Source organism: Vespula vulgaris, chromosome 12 (assembly GCF_905475345.1).
Source record: "Vespula vulgaris chromosome 12, iyVesVulg1.1, whole genome shotgun sequence".
Classification (NCBI taxonomy): domain Eukaryota; kingdom Metazoa; phylum Arthropoda; class Insecta; order Hymenoptera; family Vespidae; genus Vespula; species Vespula vulgaris.
Window position 1 is genome coordinate 2,372,651 of NC_066597.1, and position 23,955 is coordinate 2,396,605.

Sequence of the window (23,955 nt, forward strand, 5' to 3'; positions counted from 1 at the left end):
ATTATCGAATATCGATTTCACCGTACAATAGGTATAGAATATTATTACAATTACGTATATTGTATATCATTTATAATTCAACGACCACACAATCGTTATTTAGTAATTTAAAAATCTTAGTTTTAAGGAAATATATCTTAAATATAAAGTGTTAAATCTAATTCTTTGATATCAAGATTTTTAAAAATTCTATAAGTGGAATAGCCGCTAGATGCTTTGACCTTTGAACGATTTATTAATAATAATAAATATTAATTAAAAATTATTGTTTAAGTAATCTGTATAATCGATACGAGAGAAAGTGGGATATAAAATTTACGTCGAATTCAAACGTCGAAAAGGAAGGATAAAGATGCACGAAGATGTTCTTCTTTCTTTTTCTATTTTATTTTCTTTTCTTTCACAAATACGTCAAAGCAATTTAACAAAGTAATCGACAAAAAACACGATACGATCGCGTGAGATTATTAGAATCATTTTCTTCCTAAGAAATATTTTGTTAAATTATCGATCAATATTTTTCTATTCTTTATTATTATTGCTATTATTAAGTTATCAAAGATAATCAAGAAAAGGAGAAAAAAAAAAGTGCACCTCATCGCATAATAAACACCCTTGCAGTTATAGTATCCATCAGGCGTAAAGTTTTCGGATACGTCTTGACATCCACTCTGACGTTTAACGTCATTTATCGCTTAATCAATTGTATACACACGGACTCATCGACGACGAAGGTACACGGGTGTACGCACGCGTGCAAGTTTCTCTCACGCCTGAATTGCGTCCAATCCCATCGACGATAATAGCTGCTGGCTTGTAATAACGCAAACGATATTATCACTGAAAGAGACGTAACGAAGAGGAAAGTAATAGACTGCGAGACGTCGCATTACCTTGACCGTGTAACTGACAAATTTTTTCGATAAAAACATCTTCAAATTAAATGACAAAGGTTAGACAAAACTAATCAAATAATCCCTATTCTCTTTTTTCTTTTTCTTTTTCTCTTTCTTTTACATTCGATTCACGACAATTTCACGAAGATATTCCGAAAAAATATTTTCAACCAAATTTTTCAAAACTGAATTTTTTTTTTTTTTAATTAATTAATTAATTAAATTCAGATCGTTTCAATTTTTTTGGTAATAAATCGGAGAGAGATTTTATATGTATGTAGATGGTATATTTTTTTTATTTCTAAATTTTAGCTCCGCAAATATTATATATATATATATATATATATATATATATATATATATATATATATATATATATATATTATCAAAGAATAACTCCAACGTCGATGAAAATTAGTCAAATAAAGAAACGTTTTTATTACAAATTAAAGAATATTTCTATGAACGAACGAACACGTCTATCATATCAATAAAATTATTTAGCAGATTCGCGTGTATTAGAAGCTTGATCATACATCCAACTTGTGACGTTAACTGAGATCGTTTCGTAATTAATGATATTGCCAGAAATGAACGATAATCCGAACGTTTTGGTTCAGCCTATAACATATCGCTCTTTAATGGAGTTTATTAGCGTTTATTAAGCGATTTTCGAGGTCGGGTCTTTGATAATAATTACTCAAATCGGATTAAATATGTCTGTTAAGTAGTTTTCGATAAACATATCCAATATTGTGTTCGATGTATCGAATGTGATTGAGAAAAAAAAAAAAGAAATTAATTTACCGCATATGGCAAGAGCATAATTATATCGTATTATTAATAGTAATCGTATTACAAATAGATTAAGTATTTTTTGTTTCTTTTTTACTTTTTTACTCGAATACCAATTTCAGAATAAACGATTTATATGTGCGTAGATATAATATTCTATGACGATATATATATATATATATATATATATATATATATATATATAGGAATTTCTTAATTGTACGTATAAACACGTATTTATTTATATACATTGTATACACATAGTATTATTAGGTACATAGTCTTCAGATCTCAAGGGGATGATTCTGCGTCTCTGACTCACCGATGTTTCCCATTCAACGAAGAACAAACCTACATCTTTTAGGAGACATTGTCATGATAGAACGTCTACGAATATATCCTAAAACAGTTGTTTAGTCAGCGCAATATCGATTTTTCTTTATTTTGCTTTCAAAGTGACGTTCTATTATAATACAATAACGTAGCAAATTTCTTACGACAGAATATTAGTCCACGTAAAGAATTATTTTGTTGAACAGAATTATTAAAGAAATTATTTGAAGAGAAAATAAGGAAAGAAGAAAAAGTTTTTCGGCATAAAAAATCAGAATTTATAAAACCTCTTTTTATCTAAAAGATATTCAAAGATTCTCAACTAATTTACGTCTTTCACTTTAAGGATTAAGAAGAGATTAACGTTTCTTAATACGCAAAAAATTTTATTCCAGTTATCTCCGAAGAAAGAAAGAAGAGAAAAAGAAATATTAAATTCGATAAAAAAAATGTGACGAAGAAAAAGCGAGCGTACTTGTTCGATCGAATTTCTTTTAAATTAAATTATTTTACACTCTGGCGCAAAAGTGTGTGTGTGTATTGTGTATGAAAGGAAAAGAGAAATCGATTGATTTTCAAGGCCAAACTAGTTCTCTGTCTCTTTCTCTCTCTTTCTCTCTTTTTCTACGTTCTCTCATTTATCGTGTTGAAAGGATCTTGAAAACAAATGCGCGACCGTAGTTCTACCTTAAATTCCGAGAAAACAAAAAGAGGAATACGTGACTATAGGAGATAGAATAGAAAGAGACGAAAGACAAACGGCACTGATGACCTTAATGGATGAATGATTACTCAGGAAGGACATTGCTAGGACGAATTTCTTACTTCGTAGTAGTACCATTAGATATTTCGTTCGACGAACTTTATTCGAGATGTTTCGTTGGATCTTTGCGAAGTAGAATCAATTGAAATGCACCCCTCGCATACGTAGACAAATAATGCCGACATGCCATTATCATTGCAGAAGAGGGATGGAGTAAGTATATTTTCTTAGACGAAACGTTACTTTCCTGGAGGGTTGTATTTTAAGAGATTAACTAAGAAGACGAGGGAGAATAGACTAAGGGTTTTACCGAAAGAACTAAGGGACATGCCATGTACTTTGTCTTTTTGAGACTTTCTTTATCAGAAGATGACTATAATCTTGTTGGATTAAATCTTAATGATTAAGCTGCTTACATTTTACATTTTACATTTTATTTTATAAACAGACGTTTTATTATTAATTTTTTAATAGATTATATGTACGTACATATATATATATATTTTTTTTTTTCGAAACAAAAAATATATTATATTTAAAAGATATTCGTATATTTTTATATATTTATGTATATGTATTTTTTATAATTATATTTGCGTTATATTTTAATATTTAAGTAACTATATATATTCTTTAATTGTAATTATATACTTAAATTATTAATAATTTTGATTCGCGATAAAGATGAAAAAAAAGTGACTCGTATATCTTATATTTTCAAGTCTTAATCTTTCGCTATATATACATACAATATATATATATATATGCACATAGTTTTAGGCTGAAAGTCTCTAATGGTATTATAAAAAGTTTTTCATTTTTTCTCCTGAAGATAGAAGTATAATTAAGTTACGTACGGAAAGATAAAGACTACATTGTTCTCAAAGTTTAGGTCATAGACTTTAAAAGATATGAGAGCTTCATCCTAGTGAATCGTTATCTTTAACATTGCGTGATTAGGGACGTTACAAAGGGTGTCCAGTGACAACAAATAAATTTGCCACCCCGTAACGAATCGGCTGCAAGGTAACACGAAATTTCACGCAAGGGCCAGTCTGCAGTTTATCATTATGATTCTATGATAGATAGAAATACATTTCCGGTCGAGTGTAGACGATACACATAAATAAAATATTATCGTTTTCATAAGTTTCACATTATCAAATTTTTATATTATCAAAAGTGTGTTATACTCAATTTTTTTTTTTCTATCCCTTAACGTAAGTCGTACAATCTCATATTTACATTTTTTTTCTTTTTTTATTTGCGTTGAGAGTTTTATTTATTTAATAAAATGTTATTTAAGATTCGTAAAAAAATGTGTAGAAAATTCAGTTAGAAATATTCTCTAAGTCAATCTATCGTCCATACCTAATCGCTACTGCCAAGGGCTCCATTGTCTCAACTCATTGTTGATATATATATATATGTATGTATGTATGTATGTATGTATGTATGTATGTAGTATGTATATATGTATGATGAAAGTATATATATATTCTACAACGTTACCTTCAGCTTCTTTTCTAAAGATATCACGTTTCGTTGTTCGCCGTACGAAAGGAATTGTAAGACGATATCATCTTCGCACTAAAAATCTTTATACAATGAGAAAGGGACGATAGAAAAACAAAATAAAAAATAAATAAATAAAAGAAAAAGGAAAAAAATGGCGAAAATAGTAAACGTAACCACGGCCAAAATATATTTCCTTTATACTTCGTATAAATTCTATCGTATAATCGATATTATTTTATTCTTTTAAAATGTATAAACAAAAATTCATTTTCTTTTTTAGACTAATTAGAATTATATCTACATAGTATTATAAATTATTTGTCAAATGATACGTAAATATAAGAATACGTGTCTTACACGTGGAAATACAGACATATGCGGTAAGAGGATTACAGGAATTGGTCTCCCTAATCTTTTGAACGTTTCTTTGTAACAAGGGGGAATAATAAGCTATTTGCTCTAAAGAACCAATCAGCTACCCAGCTGGTCATTATATCTTATTTTCTCGTGAATCGAATGCATCGTTAACGACGATATCTCTAACACGCAAATATAAGTACTTTACATACTTACTTGCCTAACGATACTCATTATCGAGACAATTCATTTTGGGCTCATTAGAACTGTATTCATTCGTTGATTCGACATATATTAATCACGTTAATTAGCATTTCTTCGTTTAATCGAATTTAATAATATATATACAACGTACATGAAGTAAAGAAAAATTGGAATTTAATTTTTCTAAAAATTTATTTGCAAAGAAAAAATAAAATTATATGTGTGTGTGTGTGTGTGTGTGTGTTTAAGTAAGTAAATTAATTTTTTAAAACAAGTTACTTTTACAAAAAATTTTTCTATTCGAGAGGAATATTTTATTTTTTCAATATACATCTATGAACCCACACACACATATATATACATACATACATACATACAATTTATTTATTTTTACGAGAAGATCAGAAAGTTTCTTGAAGGATTCAAAGAAAATATATTCCACTCTTAGACGATACAAGAAAAGCAGGTGGTGAAAACACTTCGTCAATGCGTTTTCGTCGATCGGTTGAAAGCCATTCTAAATCATAAGTGACAGAATACGTAGCGAGTGTTAGTGTGAAAAGAACGCAAAGCTGGAAAAGCGTAGGTCTACTAAGCCCTTAAATCAAACGATGTCGCGTGAAAGTAAGCTTCCAACACCTACTCTCCACTTCACCTCTCTGCACATTTACCATGTTTCTAAAGAAAATAAGAAATAGGAATAAAAGAGAGAGAGAGGGGGAAAGAGTGGGGGCAGGAAATAAACATTTTCAAGATAAAGAAAAAAAGAAGAAGAAGAATGAAAAAAGAGAAGAAGAAGAAGAAGAAAAAGAAGAAGGAGGAGAAGAAAAAGAAGAAGAAGAAGAAGAAGATTCGTTTACAGATCGATGTGTTAATCAAATTAGAATAAAGTATGGTGGTAGGTAGTGTTATCGACTTGAAATTAAATACCACCTGTCGGCTACAGGTCAAAGGTGAGAAAACCAGATCGATTCGTACCTCCGAAGAACTTTCCTAAACCCAACGAGTAAAACTTTCCTTTAATTTCGTTCAGTGAATTAAAACTAAACACCCTTTGTCGGACCGATACGAACCACGAAGAAACAATTAAAAATAAAAAAAAAATGTTAATCGATTTAAATGCGTACTACATTTGCTTTTATTACATTCGTTAAAACCGTCGAAATTTTAATTAATCATTTTATTTCAATTGCCCGATGGAATTTTATTAATGGAATATTAATATTATTTCGAGAATAATTTTAATTATTGTTAATATTGTTACCGCAATATCAATAATATTTTAATACGATATAATTGAAAAAAAAAAAATGAATCATAAAAATCATATCCCTTTAACAATGAATTAATATGATTATTTAAAAAAGATATATACATACATACATACATACCTACATAAATACATACATACATACATATATACATACATACATAGATACATACATACATAACTACATACATACATAGATACATACGTACACATATACATACATACATATATATACATACATACATATATATACATATATACATACATACATATATATACATATATACATACATAGACATATACATACATAGATACATACATACATAGATACATACGTACACATATACATACATACATATATACATACATAGACATATACATACATACATAGATACATACGTACACATATACATACATACATATATATACATACATACATATATACATACATACATATATATACATATATACATACATAGACATATACATACATAGATACATACATACATAGATACATACGTACACATATACATACATACATATGTACATACATAGACATATACATACATAGATACATACATACGTAGATACATACGTACACATATACATACATACATACATACATATGTATATATTTTCGAAGGATCGGAAAGAGCTCTTTGCTTTCATTAGAAGTATATCCTCGACGAGCCAAAACTGGTTGGCTCGCAATAATTAGAACGTGGCCCGCGTGGAACGACGTGTAAAAGAGGGGTCGCGCCTATTCCCAGAGCAGCTATAGGGGGATATATTCCCTGTGCACGATTCCTTTAGGGCGCACGCGTGTTAACGCGCACGCGCCGAAAAATTTCCTCTGATAACGGCGGGCGTCTCGATGTCGTTCAGTATCGGCTGTGACGCCGTCAAAGCCGCGACACTTTTATAGCTGGTTATTCGTCGATCCTTGTTTCTCTTTTTTTTTTTTTAATCCACCTCTCCTTCTACGAGTAATATTTCGAGATTCTTTCGTTTTATTTGTTTTTAGCTATCTTTCTCTCTTCTCTCTTTTTTTTTTTTCTTTCTTTGATCGTCAAACATTTTTTGTCTTGCACAGATAGAAAGAAAGAAAGAAAGAGAGACAGAGAAAAAAAAAAGAGAAAGAGAGAGAGAGAGAGAGAGAGAGACAAAGGAAAATGAGACGACGAGTTGCCAGTGTCTTCAAACTCGGACAACGTTTCGTACTTAAAATTCACGTCGATCGATTAATTATTAATAAAAAAGTGTAAAGAGAAAGAAGAGTACGTTGATTGTTCATAAAAAAAAAAGGGGAAAATAGTGAGATAGTGAGTCGACAAGGTAATATGAAAAGATTTATAGAAAGTGTCCTCCCTTTTCTATTTTTCATGAAAATTTCATTAAGAAGTTTTTCGTGATTTATATATGTATTATCTTTCAGTAATTCTCTAGTTAATTTTAGTTAATATATTTCTTTCAATATGTCTTATATAGGGTTGTAACAATGTCGTGAATGATATTATTGGGTGATTTTTCATAACACTACCAATAGGTTCGAAAGCGATAAGGAAAGAGATCGATAGCTCTATCAAGAATATAATTCCTCGAGAAAAATGTGATATATATATATATATTTTATCCGATACATTTATTTCATTTCCGATTGATTTCAATTACGATTAAAAATGATTTATATTATCCATTTCTCGAACATTCTTTTTCACGTTTTACGAAAATTATCGTAAGGTAGCTTTTTTCTAATCTTTGTATTTACACTTTCTCTTTTTCTTTCTCTACCTATCTATCTATCTCCTTCTATTCAATATCGCTTATCACCACGTACATCGAGTTCGATACAAATTCTAATCTCTTACATTTTTTTTCTGCCCTTCGCCTTAAAATTATTTTTTTTCTCACGGGGTATAAAATATAAAATAGAATAAAATTAAGAAAAAGCGAAAAGAAAAGAAAAAAGAAAAATAATGAAAAGAAGAAACTATTTCATTAGAGAAAAGAGATACTTTCAATGTTACGACACTTCACGCGATGATCTCTTTACACGCCATCGTATATATATATATATGTATATATATATGTATATATATGTATATATATAATATACATACCCTATATAACACAGCTGCTTTTTACGATCTTGTACATTTTACGATACCTTCGTAAAAATACGTAAATATCTTTTTTCTTTTAATCTATATTCGAAATAGAAGCAAGAATAGACGAAAATTTTTTTTCTCCTTCACTCCGTCTTTATATTTGAAATCCCTATTTAATTAAATTAAAGGGAGGATGCAACGTGAGACTTCAGAGGTGATAAAAGTACATTTTTTATAACAACAAGAACAACAGCAACGACAACGACAACGACGGCGACGGCGACAACGGCAAGAATAATCGAGTGATTATCGTGATCGTTCAATAGAAAAAGTGTGTGCTGAAAAAGGAGTCAGTCATGAAAGATCAAGTTAGGCGATTTTTCGTGTTTCTTCTTATTTTTTCTTGGACTCTCTTAATAAGGCGGATATCAACTTCTTCAGGTAAGGAAAGAAAAAAGAGGAACAAGGGGAAAGAAAAAAAGAAAAGTAGAAAGAGAAAAGGAAAATATGGATAGGGGAATCTAATCTTAAAAATTATCATATACGATTAGGGTTAGCACGGGGTTCTCTTCCTTTATTTATTTTTTCTTTTCTCAAAAATGTCTCGAGGAGAAGAGTCTTTGTACAACTCGTCAAATTCAACGTCGAAATGAGACAAGAAACACTTGTACATATACATATACATATACATATACATATACATATACATATACATATATGCATATGCACAAACAGACACACACACATATGTATATATTTATATAAACGCACATACAGAAACACTTACACACACACACATATATATATACGTATGTAAGTGTACTATCGAAGTATTCCTCGTTTATCGATCGATATTAACGAGAAGCGTGCTAGATGCATGATTAAACGGTTCTCGCGTCAAGCATTGTATGCAAAATCAGTATTTGTATTGCAACTTCGAACTCACCCTTCAACCCACTCCTCCCTCCCTTGTAAGTTTGTCTCTCCTTTTATCTTTCGTATATCCAAAGTCGTAAAACGCGTAGTAACCTTGATTAACGCGGAGAATTGGATTTGCCTTTGATTAAACTCACAGCTCGTTTATTATAGAAAGAGAAACTTTATTATCGTCTCAATATATCCTATAAACTGTTAGGTTCATCTATTTTCTTATAGTTCTTTCTTTAGTCGGATTTAGAAATATCATATAATATATATCGTATATCACATACATACACACATATATGGATCATACGTAAGAATAATGTCATCGATAAACCATTACTATAAACGCTTTATGACATTTCACCGCGTGACATTTCATTGTTATAGTTCCTTGAAAAAAATTGTCTCGTTGAATTGACAGTGAAAGAGAGAGAGAGAGAGAGAGAGAGAGAGAGAGAGAGAGAGAGAGAGAGAGAGAGAGAGAGAGAAAGAGAGAGAGAGAGAGAGAGATTAGAGAATCTCTAAATCAGAATTAAAAGGATTCAAATCGAATGATTTATTTCTATTCGAATTTTATTAAAAATACAAATAAAGGCTTATCGATCAATTTCGAATTTCGTCTTATCAATGAAATAAAAAAGTGTAAAAATTTATAAATTAATAAAGTTAGAATTAGAAAAAAGAAGAGATATCTAGATCAGCCCGCTTTATGGCAATTTTACAATTCAATACGTTTTTACAAAACTGTTTTTTGTTTAAACGGAAATGTTAATTCTTAAGGAAAAAAAAATAAAGGAAGTATCAGGAATATTAACACGATTCATATGAACGATTGAGATCAATAAAATAAAAATAATTCGAAATTAAGAAAATGTTCGTAAAGAAAATTAAAAAAAAATTAATATAGCTTACACATAATTGGAGGCTGAATGGAGTATGCCTTTCATTCTCCCTCTTTATCTCTTCCTCTCAACGTGTCGATAGGCTTAATCTCCCAGCTTTTCAGACTGATGAATTTGCAGGACAACGACAACAGCAGATGCATCGTGTTTTCCGAGTATATTATTTCGCATCCAGAAAATCGGATTATCTTTGACAATCAGGATTCCTTGCAATTTTAACGAACTATCGATCCTCTTTTACGAGATTCATTTTACCATGATTGCTCTTTTCATAATTCTTTTTCCCCCAAATGAATTCAATTGCAAAACATTTTCTTGTGAAATAAAATTTTAATTACGCTTAACATCTTTTTTTTTTTGAATATGTAAAAAGTATGTACGAGTTAACGTGTCTACTTTTATTTTTAATTATTATTATTATCTTTGGAAATAAACATTATTAGAGATAGACCTTACATTCATTTATACAAATAGTCTAAATGTTTCGTAGGAAAAAAAAAAAAAAAAGAAAGAAAGAAAGAATTTTTTAATCTACAAAACGTTCTGATGTTACAAAATCTGAAAATGCAAAATCGATTTTGATAAAGTGCCATCATCAACGGGGCTGCTCGATCGCGCATTTAACGTGATATTCCGCTCTAATTATAATATATATTGATATCGATTTAATTTTTACTATAAACTGAACAATATGTTCTATTAGTGTTCGATCGATTCGATCGTAGAATTTCGTTTATCAACGCCTTCGGCGAAATGCACCTCTCGTTATTGATTTTGTAACAGAGGAAAGAGAAAAAAGTGTACAACGTTGGTCGGCAGAAGGGCCAGCCAGGAAAAGGGAGCGTTGATGGCGGTCGCGATAACGGTCTACGCATATACATACATACATACATACACACACACACACACATATATATATGTATATATATACCTCGTACTGCTAACGGTTCGAAACGATGCCACGGAAAGTAAAGTTCTCCGGCTGCACCAGCACCGTCCATTAACCAAGCCACCCCCACATACAAACCACCACCATCTTACCTTAACCCTCTCCTTTGCTTCTATTATCCATTGTAGCAGTGGCTAGCTAGCAATAGCAACGGTATACCAACGACTTTGGACCTTTTCGAGGGCAATTTTGTAATAATGCCACGCGAAGGTTGAACCCGTGACATTCGCACTTGACCGTAATCAGAAAACGCGAACGTCGTTTCGTACACGTCGTTGTTCATGTTAAAGTCGCGTGCCATAGAAGAAAATCCTCACGTGTTTCGGTAGAACCATGATATATTTTTCTTTTCTCCTTTCCTCGATTTATTTATTGTCTATTTCCGTTGAAATTTTAAAGCGATCATCGTATTGAGATTTATCATATATCTGGATATTTATCAGATCAAATTTATTTAATCAAAATGTTTGTAAAATTAGAATAGCTTTCCTTTCGCGATTATTATTTTTGCATATTAATTTTGAGATGTGCGTGCGTGCGTGTGTGTGTGTCGGTATTTTCTTTCTTTTATTAAGAAAAAAATATAAAGAATTAAGTACGTGTTTCACGATGTTATTAAAACCAAGTTCGCAAAAGTAAAATAATTTTTTCCCAGGTTTTACAATTTTAATATAATTACTAGCGTCTATCAAATTATCGTAGAAAACAAGATATACGAGATAACGATGTAAATATGCTCGCAAAACAAGATTTCATTTTCCTTGATCAAAAATCCGGAAAATTAGGAAAAATATTGTACTGGTCAAGAATTTCCGTAAGGGTCACGTATCGTGGATTAAAAGTTAATTCCTTATTCATTTGATGTCGAAAAATACGAATGACCAAAGAAAAGGGTTGTTTCTTGAGTAAGGGGTGCTTTTTGCCCTTACTTGTGCTCGAATACTCGCAATGTCTTATTGGTTCACGTCACGGCATCACGTTTATCCACCGAACCACGCTCGATGACCTAGCCAAGCTTGCTAGCTAGCTAGCTAGCTAACCAACGAACCAACCAACCAACCAACCAACCAACCAACCAACCAACCAGCTAACTCGGAAATTTCGGCATCGATTTCGCCGTCGTTAACACTGCCGAGGTTGTTTATTTTGGCGAGCCAGAAGCAGTGGGAGTGTGTCGGGGTCAGGGCATCTGTTCTGTTAATATCTCTGTCCAACTCGATCCATCACTATTTTCGAGCTGTCGTTTATCTTCGTTCAATCGCTATTCGTCAATTTTTATCGCATCTGATCATCGGTAAACGAGTAGTACAGTGGTAGTACTCTCTCAATTTTTTCCGAAACTTCCAATATTTTTCATACAACGCATATGCCTCGTTGCATCGCTTTGTTGTTTACTGTCAGTTTGTATTTTAGGCAGGAAAGCCTTTATATGTAATTAATTATTCGTATAAAATTCTTTCTCTTTTATTTTCTTTTTCTCCTTTATCTTCATACTTTCATTCGTACATGTTTCGTAAATATTTTGAATTATTCGCGACTTGTTTCACTTGAATCTTTTGTTTTATTTTTACTATTCGTCATTGATCTCACGCGATATAGATTGTCACTTATATCTTTATAAATTAATAGAATTGCTTATTTATTTACTCTTTATCCTTTTTATTACCATTATTATTATTATTATTTTAATTTGTTCATTTTATATTCCGATATATTTTTAGAGAATAAACAGTTCTCTATATGTAAAGATGAAAAGTTTGACGTGGTTAAATTTAAGTTCTACCGAGTTTAATAAAAACAATTCCATTCTTCATACAGTAGGCGGACACATTATTAAGGAAGGACAACTCGTGCAAACCTGAACGGACATACACACTGTATGTACGTTTCTATGTGTGAGAAGATGAAAGAAAAGAAAAAAAAGGAGGTCGGTAGTAGTAATAGCTTCGATCGAGTTATGCTGACGGTTTATCGCCTGAGGGTGAGAGAAAATTTTCCGGGAGAATTCGCAGCATGAAAAATCGTATTAGATTTGTCGGATTTCTCTCTTTCTCTTCCTTCTCCTCCTCCATTTCCTCTTCCATCCCCTCTTCCTCCTCCCCCTCTTCCACCTCCTCCCCTTCTCCCCCTCCTCCACCTCCTCCCCTTCTCCCCCTCTAACACACGCATATACACAGACGCGTAGAAGGTTTTCATTTTTGCAGAATTGCTGCTCTGCGTTTTGTGCACGAACAATACTCGTTACGGTATTGTTTTTGTCTTCCATTTTGTATGTTTACGTGTTTCCGTAGCAAGTCTCTGGGTATACTAAAACTATTCATTGCGGTTTTAATTTTTTTTTTTCGACATTGAGTCTATACTGAAATCTTTTGAAATAGAGAAAAGCGAGAATCGATTGTGGAATCTGTGATTGAACGAAAAAAAAAAAAAACAATAAAAAAGGTACAAGGTTGATGTAAAAAAAAAAATTATAGAGCGAGATAAGTTATCGCGAAAGTGACAAATCAATGAACTCCCTTTTCTTTCTTTCTCTCTTTCTCTCTCTCTTTTCGAAATATATTGCTTCGTAAACCCGAAGAATCGATTCTTCTAGTTTAAATTCCCTTATCGTTCTTTTTCTCTCTGTCTCTCTAAGTTTATATATACATATACATACATATATATATACATATATATATACATGTATATATATGTATATATATATATTAGTAAGTTTATACACACACACACACACACATATATACACATAGTACGTATCTATATATAGATATAGGTTCTATAAACGTTACTATTATATTCTTTGAACACATTGTATCTTTAGGTCGAAGTAAGTCAAATCCGAAGAGAAAGAAAGGGAGAGAGAAGAGAGAGGATCGATCGAATCCATAAAATCTGCAACGTACAATGGGTGTCTCTGTCGTTTTGATAAGACTCCCTTCAAAGGGTTCCTTTATTGAAACATCTCACTTGATATACAATACCTATTGCGAGAATTTTTTGTACTAAGCGAAAAATAGCGCGATATATATTCACCACGTATCATGATAATGCGTTATTTGCCACTCGATGGTTAGTAAAAAAAAATAAAAGTATCTATGAAAAATTTGCTCTTTTCAAAAGAATTTCTCTGGTTGAAAAATAAGACTGCGTTAAAAAAAAAAAAAAAAAAGAAAAAAAAATAGAAGATAGAAAGAAAGAAAGAAAGAAAAATTGTTTGCTTTAAAACAATTACAAAGATAACGATGAGAAACGTTAAACACAGGTGTGCACCAGCAAAAGTTAACTCCATTGGTGTCTCTTCTTTGAACCCGCATGTTCTCGCATTACAAACACACCACATACGCATACACACGCACATACACAGTTAGAAATATTCTCGTATGTTATGTGGTCGTAAATAATTAATGCGTACCATCTCGCGGTAGTGTCGTTTCGGAACGAGAACAAATATCTGCAATAAACTTGGCCAACTTCTCGCAATGATCTCTTTTATTTATTTATTTATCTTTATATATTTTCTCTCTCTTTCTCTCTCTCTTGTCTTTTTTCAGATAGAATACTCTTAATGCACGTGATTAAAAAGACACGTGCAGAACGATCGACAAAGTTAAGAAAATATATAACGTCGATTAACCACGTTAAATCGTTTAATGAAAATATTTTAGCCATACGACAAACAAGAGTTTATATTCCTAAGTTAATAATCGTTTTAAAGGAAGACACGATGCATCGTGAATAATAATGAGAATTACGAGAGCTACGTTGTCTCGTCGTTTGTTTAAAGACGGCTTGTTGCTGGTGCTCCTTCGGTAAACTGGAAACATTTCTTGTATCCTTTTATGGAAAATTACGAAGTAACGGTCATTATCTTGATCGTAAAAAAAATAGTTACATTAACTTCGACAATTATATTTTATTTTGACTCGTCGACTTATCGTATTGGTTCACAAGTATTTGTATTGAAACGTGTTCATTAGATTTCAATATCGACTATATTTAATTATGGCTCATATATAAAGCAAGAGATACGCATAATTAAGAATTTTCATTATTTTTTGTAGAATTGTTTTCTTGTTTTTATGGAACTTTGTATTTCTATATCTTCTAGAAATAAGATTAAGAAAGTTTCGAGAATCCTTACTCCGTTCTACTTCGTAATTTAATTTCAAATATCAATTTCGAGATAGTAATGAATTAATTATAAAGATTGCCTTCTCTTTTAACATATGGAATTAAATGATATCAGTATAAAGATGAGTATGAGCGAAGTGCATTTCAAATGCATTGAAAATGAATGAACGTAGGTGAATATTAAGTGTTAAATCTTGTGAATGTCAAAATTGGAGAAAAGAAAGCGATCGCGTATGATCGTAGATTTAAATATTGCGTGCATTCACAAAAATCGGTAATTAAGAGGGAATTAAAAAACTTAAGGGGTAATTAAAAAACTCTTTCAATCTCAGTCCTTCGAGCTTTACAATTGTCGATTCATAATCAAAGAAAGATCTGACGTATTCTGCGAATTATTAATTAATTTTATATACCTATTATTACGATAATTATTCTACTAGAAAATAATATTTAAAAAGAAAAAAGAAAGGAAAAGAAAAGATGTATTCTGTTTCAGTTTTAATCAACGAATAGTACGACATTGAATAGAGACAATGTTTTATATGAAACATTCATATAAATCCTATTTCTATTTCTTTCTTTATATATGTTCTTCGTAAAATTCAGGTTTTACTCCATTGTTATTTCATAGATCTATTATTTGAGAAATTACGTAATAACACGAATTTACCTTCGGGACTGCAAAGCATTAGCATTGAACCAAGAGAGAATCGATATTTTAGTAGGCGTTATTCTGCGGATAGCGCAGTCCTGATTAGGTCGAATTTCAGATATCTTAGAAAGGTGATCGTCGAGAAATTCGAGAGATTCGTAATCTTACGATATAATTTATAAATATAGTCAGTTGCGCATTATTACCTCGCTTAATATTATTTCCTAACGAGTCACGTATAAATTCTCTTTAATGTTAAAGATATTGATATTCTCTCTTTCCCCCATTTTCGGATTATTGTCTCGTAATTTAACATTTACACGCACACGCACACGCACACACACACACATCTAATCTATTCACAAAATGAAATGTTCGAGATTAGTATAATTAAAACGGGAATTTTATTTACTTACAAATAAAAGATAGAAAAGGAAAGAAGAAGAATAATGTCGAGCGTTAACGCGACTAACTATACGTGATCAAAAGTGGATCAAAAGTTCAGGCGAATTTTACAAATCGATTATTATTTCCTCGATAAATTTTAGACTTACAAAACCAGGTTTGTAATTTTACAACTAGAAAACAAAAAAAAAAAGAAAAGAAATTAGCTTGAAAAAGGTAGCGATATCTTTCAGAATATCATTCAATAATTTTTTCATCTACCCTGTATAACGCGTCTTAAGACTAAGTACAAGCAATCCTTTAAATTAGATTTCGTAAAAAAAAAAGAGAGAAAAAAAATACGACGATTAGTTTCATGTTGGATGTCCTTTAATTCGTCGCGACATACATTTATTCTTTCAAGATCGTATATTTTTCTTTTATCGTAAATCTTTCGTAGAAATACTTTTTCCGAAACGATACGTATTATCGCGCAACGTGTTTTAATTTTCTCTTTCTCTCTTTCTCTCTTTCTATCTTTTATTTTCCTATCTCTTTCTCTATCTATCTCTTTCTCTTTTTTTTATATATCTATCTCTTTCTCCTAAGAACATAAATCTCAGGCAAAAAGGTTCACAGTTAAAAGGGTTTTGCAAAGATTATGCAAGTCCGATGGCTACGATGGATTTCGAATTGAGAATTTCAAGCATCTACTACTATTACAGCAAGAAAGTTCTTTTTCTCTTTTCGCGATATATCGATTAGAGTACTAACTTCACTCTCCTACTCCACCCCTACCCTTCCTCCGCCTGACTATTATTTACCATTGTATAGGAGAAACATGTAGCATCGGCTCATTGCTTCGAAGCATGCAAGTCTCTTTTGGCCTTAACCCTCGGACGTGCAAGTATTAGATCGTCGTAAGTCCTAACGTTTCGTTTTATTTCGAACTTTCGGCAGCAACAAAGTCAGTGACCTCGAAAAACGTCGACGGTCATAATAACGTATACGTTCCATCAGAACTTCAACTCTTCTAGACAGCAATGACGTCGAACGTCACTCACTGTCTTCGCATTTATGTGCATCTATATATATATGTGTGTGTGTGTGTGTGTGTGTGTGTGTGTTTGTTTGTATGTATGTATGTATGTATGTATGTATGTACGTACGTACGTACGTATATATGTCTTTTTCGTTTACTTGCTAGAAAGACTTTTTTGTTTACTCGTTAGAAACTTACTGACAAGTTGAAAGATCTCGTTTTAGGGGAGAGGAGAAGAATTTTCGGAGAAGTAGAAAGAGAATGAGGAAAGTGTTTTATACGACTTTGATTAATGATTTATAATATCATTGTCAACTGGATTTATTAATAATTATTAATTTGTTACTTTTATAACGTCGAATTATTGTATTTAAGATTGAGAGTTAAATACATTTTTTCTCTAGGGATTGTTCTCCTTGTTGAAGTCATTTAACTTGGATTACTTTTCAGATATTTGTTTTGTTTTTTGTTTTTTTTTTATTTCGTAAGAAATATAAAATACAAAGTTTCGTTATAGATAATGAATTACATTGTTGTTAAAAGAAAAAATAAAATCTAAAGGAAGAATTGGTTCGTTTGCATTAAAGTTTCATTTCTTTGCATAATAGACGGTATCGAGACTTCGAAAGTATTGGATATGTATAAAAAGGAGAGTAAGGAAAAGTTTCTTCTTTTTCTTCTTTTGCGGTGAACTCATTATATCGTCGAAGAATATTGAGATCGTTGTACAGTTCTTATAACAACGAAGAGAACAATAATTTATCGCTAGAGAGAATCGTCTGGCTTGTTTCTCGTTATTTTTATTTATTTTTATCGCTTCATACGAATCAAAATGAAAATTAAAAGGATTATTGTAATATATCTTTTTCATAAACGTTTCGATTTAATACTTTCGTATTTATAAAGTACGAAATGGAGAGACCAAAAGTTCCTAAATGGGTTTCTTTTAAATCAATTCTGTTATTATTGTTTTCCTTTTTTTTTTTTTTCCCCAGCAGAATTATTAAGCTAATTCTTTTCTTTTTTTTTTCGGATTGTTATATGACAACGAGAATTGTTTTATAATCATTATTTTATAACTAGAGAACTTTTAGTCGCTACTCGACGTATAAAATCCATGTGCGATAAATTAAAAAAAAGAGAGAGAGAGAGAGAGAAAGAAAAAGAAAAAAACGACTACAAATTTTTTGTCTTTATCTCTTTCGCATCTTCTTTCCTCTTCGAAACTGTTTCGATTATACATCGATATAATTTTATCATTTTCGCCTATATCGTAATAGCGTGTAATTTCTATGCGATAATAAATCAACGATAAATATTTCAATATGTCGATATTACCAATGACACACATCAATAAATTTAATCAATTTTTCTTACAGAAAATAATTATTCGTTTATATACATAATACATACATACATCAAAGATATAACACGTCCTAGCTCCTTTTAATATCGATCGTAACATTTTCTATAACTCGTCATAAATATAATCCATAGTTATCGTCGTTAGTTGTAAAAAAGAAACGTAGCAGACATCATGTCGTTCTATTCTCATTAATAATGAAATACGTATATATATATATATATACACATATATAGTCTATATAGTCTAGCTATATTATTTAATGATAAAAGCGATTATCTATTTCAATAATTCGAACGAACACGTCCGGTGACGTCTTAAAACAGTTCGTGAAATTGAACGTCAGGATGAAATAGCTGTTGCTTGGCCATAACCGTCGCCGATAACTATCTCTTTTAGAAATGTGCCTTGTAAAACTTGAACACCGACGGAACCCTCCTCGTAATTCGTTGTGAGTGACGGAGCTTAGGGCTCTCAAAGAAAAAAGAGAAGAAGAGAAAGACAGAGATGGGGGGGTAGATTTAGGAAAGAGGGATGGGTGAGAATATTAATGAAAGATCTTTTCTTCGTTGGTCGTTCCGAACTAAACGTTCTCATTAATCTAATAGAATAGCAGGGATAAAACACGATCTTAAGATGACGCCTTGCAATATTCTCATCTTTTGTAATAACTAAATAACGATTATTATCCGAATCGTTTATCGATCCTAAATATAATCGAGTGAAAATATTTTAATATCGATTTGCTAAGGTCGGTTGGATAGAATTGCAAATATAATATAAAAATTCAAATAGAAGTTACGGGATCGCCTGTTTCTGATCGATTAAAAAAAAAAAAGGGAAAAAAGAAAGACAGAAAGAAAAAAGAACAATCGAATGAAAATATTTTAATATCGAAGCTTAGTTGGATAGAATTGCAAATATAATATTATAAAAGTTGAAATGAAAGATACGAGATCGTCTCCTTCTATTTAATCAAAACGGACAATAGAGTGAAAAGATTTTTAATATCAATTTGCAATCTGGCAAAAAAAAAAAAAAAAAAAAAAGAAAAAAAAAGAGAAAGAAAAATAAATAAATTGAAATGGAGGATATTTGTTTGGGGGAAAAAAAAAAATTGTTTTTATCGTCAAACTTTTTGCAAATATTTCATCTTGCTAAATAACAGGACGTGCTATTCACAAAGTGTTAAAGATTGAAACGTTCTAAGGAGAAAAGCATGTCCCTTTTTGTAAGTTTGTAACACGTTACGTCATAGCGTAATTTAATCTGATATTACTAGTAAAATAGAAAAGTCAAAGACGCATGCTATAGAACTACATATATAGGTGAAGCACGGGACATGACAGTCCCATAGGGCTTTTCACAGCCACACCCGATAACCCAAATACTAAAAGGTACGAACCTACTAAACGGAAAATAACACGATGTTAACGCGAACACCTTTTAATGTAATATGTAGATTTTGTCTAATACGTTTGCGAAGTTAATTACATATTTCTTTTTGTTTCTTCTTCTTTTTTTTTTTCTTCTTTTGTATCTAAAACGACGACGTTATTATTTGTTATTTTTCTCTTTTCTTTTCTTTCTCTTTTTTCTTTTTTTGCTTTATACGTATAAATCGACAATACCGCCAATTGTTACATTCATGTTCTATGTAATCGCAAGTTGCGAATTTATGTCGATCATTAAGAGAATTTTAGAAGTTTTACTTGTTAATTAAGGTTGGAGTTGTGCTTATTATAACCGAGACTAAACTTGGAGAATATATTGATAAATTCATTGTAAAATAGTAAAATAGAGATACCAAGAAAATGAAACGGACTTGCCATGAATGGAAATAAAGCACGTTACGTCGAATATATTTTTTGTAAATAATACTACTGATTTATTCATTAAACTATTATTGTCATTATTGTTATTATTATTGTTATTGTTATTAGCTAGAAGAAAATTCAAATTTGTAATGCAGTGGAATCGTGAAAAATATCATTTCAATTTAAATATAATATAAACTTACAAGATGAAGATAAAAACTGCATGAAATGTATTATATGGGAAACCGTAGAACGTCGAAGGTAGTATAAATATGCGATACACTTGGGTCCATGAGACAGGCAACTAACTCATTTAAAAGTCTAAATTCGTTGGTCGACAACAGACGACAATGGTGTGTGGTGTAACATCCCTCGGATGAAAATGTATATTTACAGCTGTATTTTTCAAACGTAAGAGATAAATGTTCATGCAAATAATCGTGAACCTTCCAAGAGAAGCAAACAGTATACGTCTTGATTATTATTTACTTTTATATTCGACCATGTCTATCGCTCTCTCTCTCTATTTTTCTTGGGTTCATTTTCTTCCTCTTTTTCTTGTTCTTTTTAAGGAATAGAATCAATTACGCTAACAATAATTCGTTTAACTTTGTTATCAAATTCGTCATTAAATTACCATTAGATTTGTTATTAGATCCTAAAAGTCATAACTCACTGTCATCTGCATATACCCACATTAACATGATTCCATTTACTTCAAGTGGAAACAATCTCTTTCTGCGAATTCATGCAAGCCACGTATACTATATGTAGTTAAATACATAGATATCCTTTGACGTGGCTTGCATTTGAAAACATACGAAAATATCGCTTGTTGCTTTTGCCATCGCGACCACTTTAATTCTTCATTTCAAATTCGACCTACGTCACGTTCTAATGCTAGTTCAATTTTACTTTTTTCTTGTTTTTTTTTTTTTCTATTTTTCTCTTTTTTTTTATTTCTCTTTTTCTTTTTTCTTCCGTCTCAGAGATTTATCGTCTCACTGAAATATCTAATTTCGAGAGAAAATGTGCTTTCTTTTTATTCGTATTACGTTTCGAACGTTTTGAAATATTTATTATTCATACGAAATAGTTTTATGGCAATTCTTTCTCTCTCTCTCTCTCTTTTTTTCTTTTTTTTATCGAAGTTTAATACGTCCAATAAAAATTTAATTGCTCCATAAATCATGTTTAACATTTTACGATTGACTTATTCGAAAGACCGTTCGTGCTATTTATTTTTACACCGATAAGCTTTTAAAAAGCTGTTTTAAATAAGATATTTAATTAAATTTGTATCAAAGAAAAGAATCTCCAAGGAAATTTCAACGTGAAAATTTATTTAAATATTTCTACAAATAATTCAAATTCTATCTTTAATAAAGTAATACCAAGAGATAATATCTCATAAATTCATTTAAACGAACAGCCCGTTTTGAATTTGCTTATCATGAAAATGTATAATATTTGAACTTTGACTAACGTAGTATAATGCAAATAAAAAGATAAATTGTTCGATTAATCAGATAAAACGCAATTCATTCCTTTCTGTTTGTGTGATTAAAGTTTTCATAAAAGAACCCTCGTAACTCACTGTCTGAAATTGTGTAGAAAACAGAAGAGAGAGATGATATGAAGGAACGAAAGAAGAAAAGAATACTGCCAACTGAGATTATTTATTTATTTTTAATATCCAGAACTCTCTTGGAAATATAAGAGAGAAAAAGAGTTTTAGTGTGTTCTCAGTCCGATAAATGGTTGAGTTATACCACTAGTTCACACAACTTCAGAAAGAAAACGGAGAAGAAAAATAATACGTACTTACATACATGCTTTTTTTATTCGTTAAATCTTTTACAACCTTTAAAACGAACTTTTAAATCAAAAAGACATATGGTATAACTCTTTCCAAATTAAAAGTAACTATAATTATCAATTAATTAATTTAATAACAAATTTCATACAATAACAAAAAAACAAATAATGTTATGTACACTTTTTGATAAATTATTCCTTTTAATTTAATTTTAAACTTTTAATTCCAAATTTAATACTTAAATAAAGCTGATTACACACACACACACATATATATATATATATAATATATAATTATGTTTAGTACATCAACTTACGATACTAAAGTACGTTTAATAATCGCAAAATTAGTCTTTCATCATAGACGAGGTAATTTCCAAGTACATAAACGTATACGCAACAAATATGGTGTCCCCTAACATTATCACATGGAACATATACTCTGTAAACATTAAACTAGCCATTTGCGTATGTCATCGAACCGCGACATGTGTTACCCAGCCCAGACTCACATAATCGATTTATGCAATCTATTTGTAAGGATATCTTAAAAAAAAAATGGAAAGAAAAAACAAAGAAAAGATAAGAAAAAAAGAATTTTTTTTTCTCATTGCAACCAACCTTTGAAATAATTATTATCGATGAATGACGACACGCTTAGAAATCGTAGGTGTGTTTAGAAGGACAATATATGAATGCATATATATATATATGTGTGTATGTGTATATATGTATATATATGTATACAGTGATACATATGAACATCATACATAAACGCAATTACTATATACAAAGACTCGTTTGAAAAACGAGAAACGTGCATTTACGTATCTAGTTCGCTTCGCGTGAAACGTTTCCCTTTCAGGTTTTATTAACGACCCTCATTAAGAGCTCGTACTTTGTCGTTTCGCGAACGCCTACTTCGTTGTCGCTAGCGGACACACGCGGTTGCCTTTTAATTAATAAAGGTGAATTATGCGATAGCTCGATCAGATGTTAAACGACGAAAGATAGAAAAAGAGAGAAGTATACCGAGGGACTTGACTACTATGTTTTTCGCAGAATTATTACGATATCTACGTTTTTAATCGTTAGATATTAATTATTAGAAGTATAATCGTTGAGAGAATGATTAGAAAGGAAGAAAAAAAGAAAGAAAGAAGGGTCGCTCATTTCAATTTCAAAGTTGATGCAATTATTAGGAAATAGAGATAAATTTTGATGAGAGAAAACAAATTCAGGATGAATCATTTCTTTTAATTTATCGCGACGCGCGATAAATTTCTAATCGTCTTTAATTGTTAGAAAAGAAGAAAAAAAAAAAAGAAAAAGAAAAAAGAGAAGGTCACTTACGTATAATTATCGTCTCATTGTTCGCAAATATTAGCAATGTTTTTCATGCTGCTTAAAGTTAGAACGTAGATAGAATATTTCGATAAATTCGATAGAGAGATAAAAGAGCGTGTTTTTTCTTAAAATAGAACGATATTAAAATTTGATAGATCTCCTGTTAATCTCTTTTTTTCTCCGAGAGCATTTATAAAAGGGAAAAAAGAAAAGGAAATAGAAAAAATATTGAAGTAGTCCACCGCTGATGGAAATGAAGAGTAAAATCCGTGTATGCTTCGAAAAGTGCATCGCTCGAAAAACAGAGGAAGAGAGAGATAGACAGATAAATAGATAAAGAGAGAAAGAGAGAAAGAAAGAGAGGGAAAGAGAGTCCAAGTCT

At 30.9% G+C, this 23,955-nt stretch overlaps 1 protein-coding gene across 3 annotated transcripts in view; it reads left to right on the forward strand.

Moving 5' to 3' along the window:
* The first annotated feature begins 7,033 nt into the window (after positions 1 to 7,033).
* LOC127067988 (proto-oncogene tyrosine-protein kinase receptor Ret) overlaps positions 7,034 to 23,955 on the forward strand; it is a 46,878-nt gene continuing 29,956 nt past the window's right edge. The window contains exons 1-3 of one of the 3 annotated variants that reach the window (XM_051003505.1): positions 7,050 to 7,122; positions 7,230 to 7,471; positions 8,433 to 8,685. In XM_051003505.1, the coding sequence (XP_050859462.1) occupies positions 8,601 to 8,685 (85 nt within the window). In that variant the 5' untranslated portion in view covers positions 7,050 to 7,122; positions 7,230 to 7,471; positions 8,433 to 8,600. Of the gene's footprint in view, positions 7,472 to 8,432; positions 8,686 to 23,955 lie in introns of all 3 variants that reach the window. The other 2 variants (XM_051003504.1, XM_051003506.1) reach the window with 2 other exon arrangements.